This window comes from Nerophis ophidion, linkage group LG02 (assembly GCF_033978795.1).
Source record: "Nerophis ophidion isolate RoL-2023_Sa linkage group LG02, RoL_Noph_v1.0, whole genome shotgun sequence".
NCBI classification, from domain to species: domain Eukaryota; kingdom Metazoa; phylum Chordata; class Actinopteri; order Syngnathiformes; family Syngnathidae; genus Nerophis; species Nerophis ophidion.
In genome coordinates this window covers 49,051,361-49,070,501 of record NC_084612.1, presented here as the reverse complement: position 1 = coordinate 49,070,501, position 19,141 = coordinate 49,051,361, and the positions used below count along the sequence as shown (strand labels likewise).

Below are 19,141 nucleotides of genomic sequence, written 5' to 3'. Positions count from 1 at the left end.
GCCGTAGATATTATGTCATTGGTCCGGCAAGCAAAGGCAGTGCCCTTAAGGTTTATTGACGCTCTGTACTTCTCCCTACGTCCGTGTACCACTCCGTACAGCAGCGTTTTAAAAAGTCATACATTTTATTTTTTGAACCCGATACCGATAATTTCCGATATTACATTTTAATCAATCAATCAATCAATGTTTACTTATATAGCCCTAAATCACCAGTTTCTCAAAGGGCTGCACAAACCACAACACAAACCACTACGACATCCTCGGTAGGCCCACATAAGGGCAAGGAAAACTCACACCCAGTGGGACGTCGGTGACAATGATGACTATGAGAACCTTGGAGAGGAGGAAAGCAATGGTTGTCAAGCGGGTCTAACATGATACTGTGAAAGTTCAATCCATAATGGATCCAACACAGTCGCAAGAGTCCAGTCCAAAGCGGATCCAACACAGCAGCGAGAGTCCCGTTCACAGCGGAGCCAGCAGGAAAACATCCCAAGCGGAGGCGGATTAGCAGCGCAGAGATGTCCCCAGCCGATACACAGGCGAGCACTACATGGCCACTGGATCGGACCGGAACCCCCTCCACAAGGGAGAGTGGGACATAGGAGAAAAAGAAAAGAAACGGCAGATCAACTGGTCTAAAAAGGGAGTCTATTTAAAGGCTAGAGTATACAAATGAGTTTTAAGGTGAGACTTAAATGCTTCTACTGAGGTGGCATCTCGAACTTTTACCGGGAGGGCATTCCAGAGTACTGGAGCCCGAAATGAAAACGCTCTTTTTGGGCTTTGGGAATCACTAATAAGCCGGAGTCCTTTGAACGCAGATTTTTTGCCGGGACATATGGTACAATACAATCGGCAAGATAGGATGGAGCTAGACCGTGTAGTATTTTATACGTAAGTAGTAAAACCTTAAAGTCACATCTTAAGTGCACAGGAAGTTAGTGCAGGTGAGCCAGTACAGGCGTAATGTGATCAAACTTTCTTGTTCTTGTCAAAAGTCTAGCAGCCGCATTTTGTACCAACTGTAGTCTTTTAATGCTAGACATGGGGAGACCCGAAAATAATACGTTACAGTGATCGAGGCGAGACGTAACAAACGCATGGATAATGATCTCAGCGTCTTTAGTGGACAGAATGGAGTGAATTTTAGCGATATTACGGATATGAAAGAAGGCCGTTTTAGTAACGCTTTTAATGTGTGACTCAAAGGAGAGAGTTGGGTCAAAAATAACACCCCGATTCTTTACCGAGTCGCCTTGTTTAATTGTTTGGTTGTCAAATGTTAGAGTTGTATTATTAAATAGAGGTTGGTGTCTAGCAGGACTGATACTCAGCATTTCCGTTTTTTTGGCGTTGAGTTGCAGAAAGTTAGCGGACATCCATTGTTTAATTTCATTAAGACATGCCTCCAGCTGACTACAATCCGGCGTGTTGGTCAGCTTTAGGGGCATGTAGAGTTGGGTGTCATCAGCATAACAGTGAAAGCTAACACCGTATTTGCGTATGATGTCACCTAGCGGCAGCATGTAGATGCTGATCAGCCGATAATATTGGCAGTCTGATTTTATCGGATATCTCCAGTTTAGAGTTTTGGAAATGGTAGTTTGCGACTGAAAAAAACTGTAATGGGAGAAGTGATGAAACAGCAGGTCCTCATTCAGATTCCGTCTTGCCGTTTGGCGCAGGTGATCCAGCAGGCCTTCCACAGGCAGCCCAACACGGCTGCCCAGTACCTGCAGCAGATGTACGCCGCCCAGCAGCAACATCTAATGCTGCAGACCGCCGCCCTCCAGCAGCAGCACAGCCTCAGCACTGCCCAGCTGCAGAGTCTGGCCGCCGTGCAGCAGGTACAGTACAGGTACAGCCTTCCTTACCGGACCTGGACTGGTGCTCAATGTCTGTCTGCCACAGGCCAGCATTGCAGCTGGTCGCCAGAACTCTTCCCAGAACGGCACGTCGACTCAGCAAAGCGGGTCGACTCAGACCACGGTAAGGGCGGTTTTCAGAAATGTTTGACACCTGTGCTGGATCTACAAATGTGTCCAAATTTCATTACTTGTTAGCTGCCACAAATAATCGTTATGTTTTCAAAGAACGTTCTTCTCGCTCCGGCAGATCAACTTGACCACGTCGCCGGGAACGGCTCAGCTGATCAGCCGGGCGCAGAGCATCACTTCAACCCCCAGCAGTATTTCCCAGCAGGCAGTTCTGCTGGGCAGCCCGTCGAGCAGCACCCTGACCGCCAGCCAAGCGCAAATGTACCTGCGTGCACAGATGGTAGGAACTCAGCCTTGACACCAGACACTCAACATTGACATGACTCTTTTACAGCTCAAATAGTTTTTTTTTTTTCCATGGCTTTCATTATGTAAAGTGCTTTGAGTCTCTAGAGAAAAAGTGCTATAAAATAATTTTCTTCAGTTAAAAATGTTTCGCAAGTAAAAAAACAAAACATTTTTTTCAATTAAAAATGATTTGCAAGTAAAAAACAAAACAACAAACAGTTTTCTTTAATTAAAAAAAACTATTTGAAAGTAAAAAGATATATTTTTTCCCCCCAAAAAATTGCAACCAACATTTTTTTTCTTCAATTAAAAATGATTTGCAAGTAAAAAAAAACAATTTTCTGCATGTAAAAAAAACCAATTTGCTTGTAAAAAATAACAATTTGCTTGTAAAAAATTGTTTTCTTCAATAAAAAAGATATGAATTTTCTTTTTGATTGTCGAATTAATTTGATTTTTATTTGTAACAATTCTTAATAGATTTTAAAAAGAAAATAAAAAAAAAGAATTTCAAATAATTTTAAATTTTTTCAAAATTGTAATGAATATTTTTTTATTTATTTTTCCTGTCCAGCCATTCATATAAATCATATTGTTGATGTAGATTATGTATATCTGTTGTACACATTTAAAAATATAAAGTACCTATGATTTGTCACGCACACACTCGGTGTGGTGAATTTAGTTTAGAAAAGAGAAGTGTTGGATACTTCTCTTGTTGCCTTTTTTGTATTTGAATTTATTAAATGTTTAGGTAGAATTTTTACCAAACAAAACCAGTTTTCTTTTAAGTAATATCGACATTTATTAGAGCTGTTTATTTATTTTATAGAGGAATGTAGTTCATCATAGAACTGGCACCCAATGTTATTAAAAAAGTATTGATTTTAAATCGAGAATTATTCTGAATCGGGAGTCCATTCTGAATTGAATCGGTACCCCCAAGAATAAAATTAAATCATATGGGGATCAAAGATTCACAGGCATATTTTTTTTTCTTTCCCACTGTCCTGCTGGCCCCGTGTTTGAGTGTGTTTGGGTGTTGGTTCTGTCTTTGTTTTGAGGTGATCACAGAAGCAGATGGGAATAGTTAGAAGTCCTATTTTTAACTCAAAGGAATTCCTGTTTTTGGACGACAGACTTTTTAGCAGTGCTGAAACCAAGCGTTCACTCTTTATCATATCCAATAATTCCTGTCGTCTTGTGCTGATTATGTTTTTTATGTGTCCCCCCCAAGGCCCAGCAGAGTAATGTTTTCCAGGCCCAGCAGAGTAACCTGGTCCAAGTGGCTCGGAGTTTAGGCCGAGCCGTTCCCTTGTCGCCTCAACTGATCTTCACTCCCACGGCCACAGTGACTGCCGTGCAGTCGGAGAGTTCCACGCAGGCCTCCTCACAGGTATGACCTGCTTTAAAGCAGCACTCAGTAACTTTTCCACCTTTTTCTACTAAAGCAGTGAAGTTGTCACGTTGTGTAAATGGTAAATTAAAAGAGAATACAATGATTTGGAAAGCTTTTTCAACTTATATTCAATTGAATAAACTGAAAAGACAAGATATTTCATGTTCACACTGAGAAACTTAATTTAGTTTTTGCAAATAATCATTAACTTAGAATTTAATCGCAGCAACACATTGCAAAAAAGTTGTCACGGGGGCATTTTTACCACTTTGTTACATGGCCTTTCCATTTAACAGCACTCAGTAAGGGTTTGGGAACTGAGGAGAACAATTTTTAAGTAGAGTTCTTTCCCATTCATGCTTGATGTACAGCTTAAGTTGTTCAACAGTCCGGGGTCTCCGTTGTAGTGTTTTAGGCTTCATAATGCTCTAGGTCTGAACTACAGGCAGGCCAATCTAGTACCCCCACTCTTTTACGACGAAACCATGCTGTTGTGGCCAATGCCAAGCCACAGGCAAGCCACAGGCATGTGGCTTGGCATTGTCTTGCTGAAATGAGCAGGGGCGTTCACGATAACGTTGCTTGGATGGCAACATACAGTTAGGTCCAATAACATTTGGACATTGACACAATTTTCAGTATTCCAGCTCTGTACCACACCACAATGGATTTGAAATGAAACAATCAAGATGGGCTTTAAGTGCAGACTTTGAGCTTTAATTTGAGGGTATTTACATCCCAATCAGGTGAACGGTGTCGAACTTACAACACGATTTACATGTGCCTTCCACCATTTAAGGGACCAAAAGTAATTGGGCAAACTAACATAATCATAAATCAAATTGTCACTTTTTAATACTTTCTTGCAAATGCTTTGCAGCCTGAAGTCTGGAACTCATAGACCTCACCATACGCTGGGTTTGGTCCCTGGTGATGCTCTGCCGGACCTCCCCTGCAGCTGTCTTCAGTTCTAGCTTGTTTTTGGGCATTTTCCTTTCAGTTTTGTCTTCAGCAAGTGAAATTCCGGTCAGGTGATTGACTACTTCTTTGCCTTCAAAAACTATTCAGTTGCTTTGGCAGTATGCTTTGTCATTGTCCATCTGCATTGTGAAGCGCCGTCCAATGAGTTTTGAAGCATTTGGCTGAATATGAGCAGATAATATTGCCCGAAACACTTCACAATTCATTCTCCTGCTTTTGTCAGCTGTCACGTCCTCAATAAATATAAGTGATCCAGTTCCACTGGCAGCCTTGCATGCCACTACCACCATCATGCTTCAATGATGAGGTGGTAGGCTTTGGATATTGAGCAGTTCCTTCCCTCCTCCATACTCTTCTATTTCCATCATTCTGCTACAAGAAGATCTATGTCTCATCTGTCCATAAATTGTTGTTCCAGAACTGCACAGGCTCTTATACATGTTTCTTGGCAAACTCTAATCTGGCCCCCCTGATTTTGAGGCCCACCAATGGTTTACACCTTGGGATGAAACCTCTGTGTTTCCTCTGGTTAAGTTTTCTCTTAATTGTTGACTTGGACACAGATACACCTACTGTACCTCCCGGAGACTTTTCTTCATCTGGCCTACTTTTGTGAAGGGTTTTTTTTTGACAAGGGAAATGATTTGTCTGTCATCCACCACACTTGTTTTCCGTGGTCTTACATGTCTTTTGAGCTCACCAGTGTGTTCTCTCTTTTTAAGAATGTACCAAACAGTTGATTTGGCCACACCTTATGTTTTTGCTATCTCTCTGGTGGGTTTGTTTTGATTATTCAGTCTAATAATGGCTTGCTTCACTGATAGTGACAGCTCTTTGGACTTCATATGGAGAGAGGACCTCCCCAGATTCCAAATGAATGTACCACACTTGAAATAAACTCTAAGCCTTTTATCTGCTATGTTGTAAATGAAATAACGAGAGAATAACACACACATGGCCATGGAACAGCTGAGCAGCCAATTGTCCAATTACTCTTTGTCCCTTAAAAGGTGGAAGGCACATATAAAATGTTGTAATTCCTACACCATTCACCAAATTTGGATGTAAAAACCCTTAAAGTAAAGCTAATAGTCTGCACTTAAAGCACATCTTGAATGGTTAATTTTAAATCCATTGTGGTGTTGTACAGAGCAGGAATACTGAAAATTGTGTCAATGTCCAAATATTTATGGACCTAATTGTAAGTTGCTCCAAAACCTGTATGTACTTTCCAGCATTAATGGTGCCTTCACAGATGTGTAAGTTACCCATGCCTTGGACACTAATACACCCCCATACCATCACACATGCTGGCTTTTACACTTTGCTCCTATGTCAATCCAGATGGTTATTTTCCTCTTTGATCCGGGAGACACGACGTCCTCAGTTTCCAAAAACAATTCGAAATGTGGACTCGTCAGACCAAAGAACACTTTTCCACTTTGCATCAGTCCATCTTAGATGAGCTCGGACCCAGCGAAGCTGCCAGAGTTTTTAGGTGTTGTTGATAAAGGGCTTTTGTTTTGCATAGTAGTTTTAACTTGCACTTACAGATGTAGTGACCAACTGCAGTTATTGACAGTGGTTTTCTGAAGTGTTCCTGAGCCCATGTGGTGATATCTTTTACACACTGATGCCACTTTGTGATGCACTACCGCCTGAGGGATCCAATGTCACGGGCATTAAATGTTGGTTTTCGGCCTTGCCGCATACGTGAAGAGATTTCTCCAGATTCTCTGAACCTTTTGATGATATTAAGGACCATAGATGGTGAAATCCCTAAATTCCTTGCAATAGCTCGTGGAGAAAAGTTGTTCTTAAACTGTTAAACTTAAACTGTTCTTAAACAATTTTCTCAGGCAATTGTTGACAACCTGGTGACGCTCGCCCCATCCTTGTTTCTGAATGACAGAGTCAGAATAATTGTATGTAAGTTATCACAAAATGCTCTGTTTGTCAGACCACAGAACAGTTTTATACTTTGCATCAGTCCATCTTAGATGAGCTCAAAACCAGCGAAGCTTGTGGCGTTTTTGGATGTTGTTTATAAATGGCTTTGGCTTTCCATAGTAGAGTTTTAACTTGCACTTACAGATGTAGTGACCAACTGTAGTTACTGACAGTGGTTTTCTCAAGTGTTCCTGAGCCCATGTTGTGAAATCCTTTACACACTGATGTCACTTTGTGATGTAGTACCGCCTGAAGGATTGAAGGTCACAGGCATCCAATGTTGGTTTTCGTCCTTTTGGCTTACGTGCAGTGATTTCTCCAGATCCTCTGAAACTTTTGATGATATTACAGAGCGTAGATGATGAAATCCCTAAATTCCTTGTAATAGCTGGTTGAGAAATGTTTTTCTTAAACTGTTGGACAATTTGCTCAGGCATTTGTTGACAAAGTGGTGACCCTTGCCCTGTCCTTGTTTTGTGAATGACTGATCTTTTCATGGAAGCTGCTTTTATACCCAATCATAGCACACACATGTTACTAATCAGCCTGTCCACCAGTTGTATGTGCCAAATAATTCTTTAATGAGCATTCCTCAACTTTCTCAGTCTTTTTTGCCACTTGTGCCGGCTTTTCTGAAACATGTTGCAGGCATCAAATTCAAGATGAGCTAATATTTGCAAACAATAACATAGTTTCTCAGTGTGAACATTAGAAATCTTGTCTTTGCAGTCTATTCAAATTAATATAAAAACATGGCAAATTATTGTATTCTGTTTTTATTTACCATTTACACAACGTGACAACTTCACTTTTTTTGGGTTTTGTACAATTTTGTGTTGACATTTTTGCCCTGCCTTGAGAACTAAGGGGGATTATAATCAAAGGAAGGTTACATTTAAAATACAAATGTTAACATTGAATATATTTTTCCATTTGTTACATAGGTCATAAAAACATCAATAATTATCAGTATCGACTGATATTAAAACCTACATCGTGATACAGTTTTCTGCCATATTGCCATGTGTCATATTGTGAATTTGTATACAAAGCACCAATCAAGTTTAGAAACACTTTCATTTCTAGCAAGTGTTTGAACCTTTTAATTATTTTTTCTACCATCTGCTGGTGTTTGACCGAGATAGATATCACTAATATTACAGGTTCTAAGGTTCACCTCTGGTACATTTGCAGTCTAGATAAATATTTTAAATGTTTATAAAAGTATATTTCACCTTACTGCTGAGCCTTTGCATTTCCATGTATTTTTGTAAACAAACAACACAAGTTGATTGATCTTTTTCTTTCCACAAGAATCAGGTTCAGAATTTGGCCATACGTGGCCAGCAGGCGGCGACTACGTCCTCCTGTCAGACGCAGACTCTGCAGGCCCTCAGTCTAAAGCAGACCCCGGTGCCCATCCAGCCCGCATCCCTCATCAAGCACCCGGGCCAGTTGTCTGCAGGAGGCAAGCCCAGCTCCTCCGAGAGTCCATGTTGTGAGCAAGGGAAGAAGGCGGACGTGACGGAGGCTCGAGCCATCAACATGAGCCGCAACGTCACCACGCTCGGCGCGCAGCCTCTCGTTGCCCCAGGTGAGTGCTGCAAAGTTTGATAGTGTCTTTTTTTGGTGGCTGACCTCACTACAACGAGAACGAGAACAAGAACCCCACATGTATTCCATTTCCTAAACCGCTTTTGGTGGAGGAAACAAAAGTATTTGCAAAAGCACCCCTGAATGAGTTAGAATCAATCGGCTAAACAGTTGTGAAAAAGGCATATCTATTAAACCTATTATAAAAGATAGTTTGGGTTGGATGTGTGTGTGTGTGTGTGTGTGTGTGTGTGTGTGTGTGTGTGTGTGTGTGTGTATATATGAGGTAGATCACCTCGACTTGGTCATTTATTAAATAATTGATTGACGTTGAAAAACTTATTGGGGTGTTACCATTTAGTGGTCAATCGTACGGAATATATACTGTACTGTGCAATCTACTAATAAAAGTTTCAGTCAATCAATCAATGAATATCTACTGAGCCTATGGTGCTGTTATTGTGGCTCAATTTGCCTTATTTTTATTTTAATGTATTATTATTTAATATATATAATTGTTTTAGTTGCTTAAGAGATATTCCTGGCTCTGAATTTGCTCATTGCTATTTTTATGTTTTTGTGCATTATTTGTTGCCGAAATGAGGTTACTCATCAGTTACTCAGTACTTGAGTAGTTTTTTCACAACATACTTTTTACTTTTACTCAAGTAAATATTTGAGTGACTACTCCTTACTTTTACTTGAGTAATAAATCTCTAAAGTAACAGTACTGTTACTTGAGTACAGTTTTTGGCTACTCTACCCACCTCTGCTCCTGAATCATAATCGTAATCGGATCGTGAGATGCCCAAAAATTCCCACCTCTATATATAAACATATTTATATATATGAATGCATATATATGTATGTACAGTATGTCTATATAGGGTTCACCCATCCTCCACCCCTCCACAAATTATTGTGGAAATAGCTTTTGTCTTGTTTTGTGTGTTTCCTATATCAAACATTGTGACGACCATCACCTTCATGGTTGTCCTTAGTCATCAACGCCTCCTCTTGGCCAGAAGAAGTAACGCACCTGCACACAGACAGTTAAAGACATTGTTGTCATATTTGCTGGGGTCAAGGTGAAAACATTTGGCGTGAATATTGGGGCTGCAATATTTTGAGAAAAAAAATCAAACTAATTGTGATTTTTCTCCAAGTTTGTGATTAGAGTTGCAATTTTTTATATTTTCTACATAAAAATGCATAAAACTGTTAAAAATAAGTTGCGTTACTTTATGACTGTCTACATAATATTGTCTCAAGGTGCCACACATTTGAACAATTTACTTAAAAAAATATTAGGCGTCATGCAGACAAACCTTTGTCTCCATCATTCTCTGAAACTGCAACTATAGTGATTATTAGGAGTGGCAAAAAAAAAAAAAAACTCAAATGAAGTGCCATTCTTATTTGTAACAATTCTCAATGTATTTAAAAACAATTATATAAATGTATTTATTTGTTATTATAAATATTTTAAATATGTTATTAAATACAATTTGATCAAACAAATCCAGTTTTCGTTTAAGTTATATATAAATATCAGAACTGTTTATCTATTTTCTGGAGGATTTTATTGTAAAATCATAGAACTGGCACCTAATGTTGTTTAAAAAAAGTATTTATTTTTAATCAAGAAACGAATCAATACCCCCAAGAATCAAATTGAATTGAATCGTGTGGTGCCCAAAGATTCACAGTCTTAGTTATTATAATTTAATATAGTCATAATATACAAACCCCGTTTCTATATGAGTTGGGAAATTGTGTTAGATGTAAATCTAAAATGAATACAATGATTTGCAAATCCTTTTCAACCCATATTCAATTGAATGCACTACAGAGACAAATATTTGATGTTCAAACTCATAAACTTTGTTTTTTTTTGCAAATGATAATTGACTTAGAATTTCATGGCTGCAACAAGTGCCAAAGTAGTTGGGAAAGGGCATGTTCACCACTGTGTTACATCACCTTTTCTTTTAACAACACTCAATAAATTTGGGAACTGAGGAAACTAATTGTTGAAGCTTTGAAAGTGGAATTCTTTCCCATTCTTGTTTTATGTAGAGCTTTAGTCGTTTAACAGTCCGGGGTCTCCGCTGTTGTATTTTACGCTTCATAATGCGCCATACATTTTCGATGGGCGACAGGTCTGGACTGCAGGCGGGCCAGGAAAGTACCCGCATTCTTTTTCTACGAAGCCACGCTGTTGTAACACGTGCAGAATATGGCTTGGAATTGTCTTGCTGAAATAAGCAGGGGCGTCCATGAAAAAGACGGCGCTTAGATGGCAGCATATGTGGTTTTAAAACCTTTATGTACCTTTCAGCATTAATGGTGCCTTCACAGATGTGTAAGTTACCAATGCCTTGGGTACTAATGCACCCCCATACCATCACAGATGCTGGCTTTTGAACTTTGCGTCGATAACAGTCTGGATGGTTCGCTTCCCCTTTGGTCTGGATGACACGATGTCGAATATTTACAAAAACAATTTGAAATGTGGACTCATCAGACCACAGAACACATTTCCATTTTGCATCAGTACGTCTTAGATGATCTCGGGCCCAGAGAAGCCGGCAGCGTTTCTGGATGATGTTGATAAGTGGCTTTCGCTCTGCATAGGAGAGCTTTAACTTGCACTTACAGATGTAGCGACAAACTGTATTTAGTGACAGTGGTTTTCTGAAGTGTTCCTGAGCCCATGCAGTGATATCCTTTAGAGATTGATGTCGGTTTTTGATACAGTGCCATCTGAGGGATCGAAGGTCACGGTCATTCAATGTTGGTTTCCGCCCATGCTGCTTACGTGGAGGGATTTCTCTAGATTCTCTGAACCTTTTGATAAAATTATGGACCGTAGATGTTGAAATCCCTAAATTTCTTGCAATTGCACTTTGAGAAAAGTTGTTCTTAAATGTTTGACTATTTGCTCACGCAGTTGTGGACAAAGGGGTGTACCTCGCCTAATCTTTTCTTGTGAAAGATTGAGCCTTTTTTGGGAAGCTGTTTTTATACCCAATCATGGCACCCACCTGTTCCCAATTAGTCTTCACACCTGTGGGATGTTCCAAATAAGTGTTTGATGAGCATTCCTCAACTTTATCAGTATTTATTGCCACCTTTCCCAACTTCTTTGTCATGTGTTGCTGGCATCAAATTCTAAAGTTAATGATTATCTGCAAAAAAAAATGTTTGTCAGTTTGAACATCAAATATGTTGTCTTTGTAGAATATTCAACTGAAAATGAGTTGAAAATGATTTGCGAATCACTGTATTCCGTTTATATGTACATTTAACACAATTTCCCAACTCATATGAAAACGGGGTTTGTATAATAATAATGCAAGTAACTCTGTAGAACTTGTATTTACCATTGTACTTTAATTGGAAGGTAAATAACTTTGTCTGCTAAATCCATCCATCCATCTTCTTCCGCTTGTCCAAGGTGGGGGCACGGGGGCAGCAGCCTAAGCAGGGAAGCCCAGACTTCCTTCTCCCCAGCCACTTCATCCAGCTCTTCCCGGGGGATCCCGAGGCGTTTCTTGGCTAGCCGTGAGAGATAGTCTTCTCAACGTGTCCTGGGTCTTCCTTGTGGCCTCCTACCGGTCAGACATGACCAAAACACCTCCCTGGGGAGGTGTTTGGGTGGCATCCTGACCAGATGCCCGAGCCACCTCATCTGGCTCCTCTCCATGTGGAGGAGCAGCGTCTTTACTTTGAGCTCCCGCCGGATGACATACCTTCTCACCCTATCTCTAAGGGAGAGCCCCACCACACGGTGGAGGAAACTCATTTGGGTTGCTTGTACCCGTGATCTTGTCCTTTTGGTCATAACCCAAAGCTCATGACCATAGGTGAGGATGGGAAGGTAGATCGACCGGTAAATTGAGAGCTTTGCCTTCCGTCTCAGCTCCTTCTTCACCACACCGGATCAATACAGCGTCCGCATTACTGAAGACGCCGCACCGATCCGCCTGTCGATCTCACGATCAACTCTTCCCTCACTCGTGAACAAGACTCCGAGGTACTTAAATCCCTCCACTGGGGGCAAAAACTCCTCCCCAACCCGGCGAAAAACCATAGACTCGGACTTGGAGGTGCTGATTTTCATCCCAGTCGCTTCACACTCTGCTGCGAACCGATCCAGTGAGAGCTGAAGGTGTTGGCCAAATGAAGCCATCAGGACCACATCATCTGCAAAAAGCAGAGACCGAATCCTGCAGCCACCAAACCGGATCCCCTCAACGCCTTGACTGCGCCTAGAAGTTCTGTACATAAAAATTATGAACAGAATCGGTGACGATGGGCAGTCTTGGCGGAGTCCAACCTTCACTGGAAACGTGTTCGACTTGCTGCCAGCAATGCGGACCAAGCTCTGACACTGATCGTACAGGGAGCGGACCGCCACAATCAGACAGTTCGATGCCCCATACTCTCTGAGCACTCCCCACAGGACTTCCCTAGGGACACGGTCGAATGCCTTCTCCAAGTCCACAAAGCACATGTAGACTGGTTGGGCAAACTCCCATGCACCCTCCAGGACCCTGCTGAAAGTATAGACCAAAACTACACTGTTCCTCCTGAATCCGAGGTTCGACTATCCGGCGTAGCCTCCTCTCCAGTACAGCTGAATAGACCTTACCGGGAAGGCTGCGGAGTATGATCCCACGATAGTTGGAACACACCCTTCGGTTTCCCTTCTTAAAGAGAGGAACCACCAATCAATAAGAAAAAATAAAAAGGAATAATCACTGTAAACAAATATATACTTTAAATATTTAACATCCTTAGGTGCATTTTGTCACAGTTGGAAAGACGAGATCGGACGGCATTCTTGCTGTTTTTCCCATGTTGATAGGCCCATTTTGCCCATCCGATTTGAAGCTGTAACGGAACATTTGGCTTCGTAGTCATATTTTTTTTTTCATCCTTTTGGTTACTTTACGGACCTTCTCTCTCACGAGTAGCGAGGCTCTCTGTACGTGCTTCCTGTGTGCGTCCACCGAGGCAAAGATTGTGAATGAGTGAAAAGACGCCTCTCTGCATTCGGTTAATTCTACTGTTGAATAAAGGTTATGAGAGCGTTACACAGAGTGACACCTCTGTCTCCCTGTCTGTTAGTGCGAGACAAAGAAGGGCAAGGCTCAACAATTCTGATTGGCCGAATGTTGCGTCATGGCACTCATTAATACCTCCATGTGGGTTAATCGTGCAGCCCCCGTGAGTACAACCCACCCTAGGAAGTTCAGGGAGTTTCCAGGGTCTAATGATCAGGACCATGAGCTGACATTGTCAAGCACTCAGGTGAGATGGGAGAATCTTCCTGTGACTTTGAAGCCAAGAGTTATTCTTTGTAAGTACTTGTTTTTTTTGTCCTGATTAAGAGGAATGTTTTGGCGGTGGAATGGTTGAAATTGGTTGAAAAAAGTGGAAGGAGTAGTCACCAGAAAAAAGGGTGCAAATAGGGCTTTGGAAAACCAGGAATTCTGGAAAATCCTGGGGGTTTTTTTAACTTGGAAAAAAAATTTGTTTGAATTTCCAGAATGGTGGAATGTGTTGAAGGTGGAATGCTTTGAATCGGTTAAAAAATTTGAAAATGGTGGAAGTTTGAAAAATGGCCAATTCATTTTGAATGGTAAAAATGTTCCGGAAAACCTAGAATTCTCGGAAATCTGGGAATTTTTGTAATTTGTCAAGGGAAAAGTCCACAATTCCAAATAGGCTGAACAGTTTGAAGGTGGAACACTTTGAATCGGGTGAAAATGTGGGAGTTGTGGAACTTTGAAGAAGATTTCAAATGGAATTTGCAAAGAAATTGGGGAATTTCGGCCGAAAAAGCAGGAATTTTTGGGACAAATGGTAAAATCTTGAATCGTCTGAATGATTTGAAATGGTCGGTGTTGGAATTTTTCAAGTCGGTCGAGAAATGTTGAAGCGGTAACATGTTGAATTGAGAAATAGTATTACGGATTTCCTGGAATTTCTGAAAAAAAAACGGGAATTTTTCCAGTTAAAAAAAAAACGTTGTTTTTTTGTCCTGATTAAGAAGAATGTTTTGACGGTGGAACAGTTTAAATGCTTTGAAAAATGTGGAAGGAGTAGTCGCCAGAATAAAAGGTGGAAATAGGGTTTTGGAAAACCAGGAATTCTAAAAATTCCTGGACTTTTTTTTAACTTGAGCAAAGGTAGTTTGACTTTTCCAGGATGAGTGGAATGTGTTGAAGGTGGAATGCTTTGAATCAATTGAAAAATGTGGAAATGGTGGAAAATTGAATAATGTCCAATTCATTTTTTAATGGGAAACATGTCCCGGAAAACCTGGATTTTGGGGAAATCGGGGAATTTTTGGAATTCGTCAAGCGATTCCCGAATAGTCTGAACAGTTTGAAGTTGGAACGCTTTCAATCGGGTGAAAAATGTGGAAGGTAGAGCGCGCCAAAATCTGGAGAAGACGAATAAGAAGTTGAAGAAGTTTAATAAGTAGATGAATTTTGGTGTAGAAAACCATATATGTGTCAATGTTTTGGAGCATTCACACAATAATAACAATAGTAGCAATAATAATAATAATAACAACAATACCAACCATGTGTTTCTGTGGTCTGAGTCAGTGTCTGAGACCATGTCTGTGCTCCTCCCAGCCTACACCCAGATCCAGCCCCACGCCTTGGTCCAGCAACACAAGCAGCAGCAGTTTGTGGTCCACCAGAGCCCAAGTTCCCAAAGGACGGCCGGTCAGCTCCTGCAGACGGCATCCATTCAGCCGTCGCAGCACCCGGTGCCCGTGCTGCCCAAGCCGGTGCCGCACCAGCCCTTGACGCCCGGCCAGCAGGCCACCATTTTCCACTCCACCATCAGCACCCACGCCGTGCACGCAGCTCCCGCACCCTGCTCCTCGTCCTCCTCCTCTTTGGTCAACGCTCAGCCCGTGCAGCTCACCGCCATCAACCTGCAAATACAGCCCACGGTGAGTGTTTCAAACATGTACTGTGACTCCCAAACAGCAGGTGGTGCTGTCCCCCTGCTGTAACTGCAGGAAGTGTTGTCTCACATGTGCAGTAACCATGGCGTTCCAACTTCAATTTATCTTAATAACTAAAACAATTCAACTCGGGTTTTTTGCAATCTATACTGATCCTCTATCGGCCGATACCAATACTAGTATCCCTTTGAGTTGTTCAATGTATTTACGGTGAGTGCTTTAGACAGTTCAACAATATCAACACCAATATTTAAAGCGAAACAGCATTTTTTTTTGTATTTTCACTTTTTTTGCGTCTTTTACAATCCTCATGTGAGACAAGAACACGTTTTAATTTTTTTATGCATTCTAAATCGTATATAAACAATGGAGCCAATAGAAGTCGCTTTATACCGCTCTAAAAAACATCTGAATGCTTCCATCAAGCTTTTATATACATGATGTAAGTATATATGTAGTATCTAGTAACATTCATAATAACATGTAATATATACATGATTTAAGTATGTATGTTATGTAGTAACATTCATAATAATGTAATATATACATGATGTAAGTATATATGTCATGTACTAACATTCGTAATAACATGTAATATATACATGATGTGAGTATATATGTAATGTACTAACATTCGTAATAAAATGTAATATATACACAATGTAAGTATATATGTAATGTAGTGACATTCATATAACATGTAAAATATACATGATGCAAATATATATGTCATTTAGTAACATTCATAATAACATGTAATATATACATGATGTAGGTACATATATTATTTAGTAACATCAATAATAACATGTAATATATACATGATGTAAGTATATATGTCATGTAGTAACATTCATAATACCATGTAATATTTCTTAATTTTGATAATTTTAAGCATAGGTCAGCACATTACAACGTTCACTTTTCCTCCAACAACAACACTACTAATCATGGCAGACTTCATGAGAGACGGAAAGCTGAATCAAACAATCACTTACTCTACGATGTCAGCTGTCACTGTGGTAAAGACTGATGGGATGTTCAAGTCTTAAAGTTTAAATCAGATGTGTCAAAGTCATTTTCACTGAGGGCCACGTCACAGTTATGAGGGACATTTCTAACAATGAATACTGTTGTTGTTTGTGGTTGCCCGTAGGAAGAACTAAGTTGAGCTTCATGAATAAGTTGGCTTTAATTAATACTTCAGCAGGACAGCAATTGTACCTACCACTGCATGAGAGGGTGGTAGTAACTGACTCCTCGATGTGCACACCCTGGTGGTGTGTTCGAGAATTACAACAACAAAACAGTCATTTTACCAAATGATCTACATCCTTCCCTTTTAGTTCAGCGTCCTTAAGAAAAAAACAAAAGAGGATAAGTGAAATGAATATCCATATGTATTTGAGATCAATTCTCTTAACTGTATAGGGGGAGTACAAACAATTCACCATTTGTATGGAATATCTAAACAAATCATAGAACAGCTACAAAAATACTATCTCAAAATAAATCACACGTGCATTTTTCTTTCTTACTGCACATACTTTGGATTGGGTCTGCAAACTCGACCTGCATGTGTTGAGTAAGCTGTGTCAGTCTGCGTCGTAAATGTGGGTCGAATTTGTGATGTACTTTCCGTTTGCCTGATCACTGTCTTTTGTCTCAGTGGTGTGGGAGGGACTAAGTCCACCATGGTATATCTACCATCCTGAGAGTCTGCTTCGTAGTTCTGGAACGGTGTTGGTGGTTGTTCTTGAACCGGGAGAATGTGGCGACGATTCCTCCTGTATCTTCTCCCATCGGACTGGATGATGTAGGAACGTGGCTCTTCGCACGACTTTTGCACTATTCCAAGTCGGTCATGTCCAGCAGGAGTCTGCATACGGATTACTTGTCCTTCTGCCGAGGGAGTCAGTGGGCGACTTGACTTGTCGTAGTGACGTTTCACCGTAGTTCTGTTGTCAACTAGTCGAGCGTGTACTTGTGTTGAGTCTGTTGCTGTTGGCTGTAGTTGTCTGGTACACATTTGGATAGCTGCACGCGTTTGATTTGACATTAAACGTTCGGCAGGGGAACCAAGGTCTGTATCTCGGGGAATGTTTCTGAGGTTGAGGAGGTTTAGGAAGACATCAGTTTTGTCCCGGTGGGATTTCTCAATCAGTTGCTTGGCACTCCTGACAGCCTTTTCCGCAAGTCCATTCAACTGGGAAAACTCTGGGCTGCTGGTGGTGTGGATGAAGTCCCACTCCTCAGCAAATTTCCTGAATTGCTCTCCCTTGTACTGTCTTGCAATGTCTTCTCATTTTGGAAATTGCAGCTGTCGCTGTGATGTTTGGTAGAAGGTCAATTTCAAACGATCCAGAATAGGAATCCACAATCACCTGGTAGTGTTGTCCATGCCATTCAAAAATGTCCGTAGCAACTGTGGACCACGGAAGGTCTGGAACTAGATGGAGATGAAGTGGTTCTTTCTGCTGATGTGGATTTGTGCTGTTGCACACTGTGCAAAAAAGTAGTTCTTTAGTGATGTCTCGTGACATTGATGGCCAAAAGATGATACCTCTTGCTCTGCGTTTGGTCGCTTCAATGCCTGGGCGACCTTTGTGTACAATCTTAATGTACTCTTTTTGTAGTGACGTTGGAATGACTGCTTTCTGCCTTTTCATGACAATTCCATCTTCCACAGTGAGTTCGTCTCTGTAGGGGAAGAAAACTTCAATGGCAGGCTGCAGCTGAGTCTGTCTGGCAGGCCATCCACGCTGGATCAATACTTCGTGTGCTTCTTGAGCTCTTCCAGGCGGGCTGTAGAAATGTAGCTCACCGACATGACGTCGAAAGAACCACTATCAGATGGGCTCTCACTGTCTGTTGCATTAGGGGCTCTTAAAAGAGTGTCAGCTAGGTAAATGTGCTTTCCTTTTTTGTAGACTAAGCTAATGTCATAGCTTTGCGGGCGTAGTAGCATCCGCTCGAGACGGGCAGGGGCATTGTGAATTGGTTTCTTCAAGATAGTCACCAACGGTTGGTGGTCAGTTTCTACTGTGGTGGCCTTGCCATAAACATAGTCTCTGAACTTGGTGCATGCAAACACAACAGCTAGAAGCTCCTTCTCAATTTGAGCGTATGTAGTTTCTGTTTCTGTAAGGGTGCGGGATGCAAAGGCTACTGGCCTTCTATTTTGCATGCAGGCAGCTCTTAGTCCAAAGCATGACGCATCACAGGTCAGCGTGACTGGCTCTTTGACATCGTAGTAGGCCAATACTGGTGGAAAGGAGAGACATGCTTTCAGGCGGTCGAAAGCATCTTGGTGTTGCTGGAACCAACACCATGCGGTCTCTTTGTGAGTCAGCTTCCTCAGTGGCATTGCGACGTCACTGAGGTTTGAAATGTACTTGCCAAGATAGTTAACCATTACCAGGATACGTTGAATTGAAGTGAAATCTGTGGGGACTGGCATGTCTGTGATAGCAGCAGTTTTGGAGGGGTCAGCTTTCAAACCTTTACTTGTGAGGATATGACCAATGTAGCATACTTGGTCTAGTCGAAATTTGTATTTCTGCGGGTTGAGTTTGAGGTTTATTTCCTTCACACGTTCAACCACTTTTTTTAGGTTGGCGTCATGCTCCGCCACATCACGGCCTCCGATGATGATGTCATCGACAATGACTGAGCATGGATATCCAGCAAAGAGCTGATCCATTGTGCACTGGAATACTTCGCTTGCTGAGTTGATGCCGAAAGGCATGCGAAGGAATCTGTAACGTCCAAAAGGAGTACTGAATGTTGTCTTCATTGAGGACTTCTTGTCTAGGCGGATCTGCCAAAATGAATTTTTTGCATCTAGCACCGAAAACACTGTGGCACCTGACATTTGTGCTGCTACCTCCTCCACACTTCTCATGGGGTGGTGGGGCCGTTTTAGTGCTT

The 19,141-nt window shown here is 41.2% G+C and overlaps 1 protein-coding gene across 5 annotated transcripts in view; it reads left to right on the top strand.

Annotated features, from left to right (window-relative positions):
• phc2b (polyhomeotic homolog 2b (Drosophila)) overlaps positions 1–19,141 on the top strand; it is a 104,078-nt gene that overhangs the window by 51,553 nt on the left and 33,384 nt on the right. For all 5 annotated transcript variants that reach the window (XM_061885681.1, XM_061885687.1, XM_061885667.1 and 2 more), the window contains exons 3-8: positions 1,692–1,853; positions 1,918–1,995; positions 2,122–2,283; positions 3,529–3,687; positions 7,936–8,215; positions 14,871–15,196. In XM_061885681.1, coding sequence (XP_061741665.1) covers positions 1,692–1,853; positions 1,918–1,995; positions 2,122–2,283; positions 3,529–3,687; positions 7,936–8,215; positions 14,871–15,196 — 1,167 coding nt within the window. The remainder of the gene's footprint in view (positions 1–1,691; positions 1,854–1,917; positions 1,996–2,121; positions 2,284–3,528; positions 3,688–7,935; positions 8,216–14,870; positions 15,197–19,141) is intronic.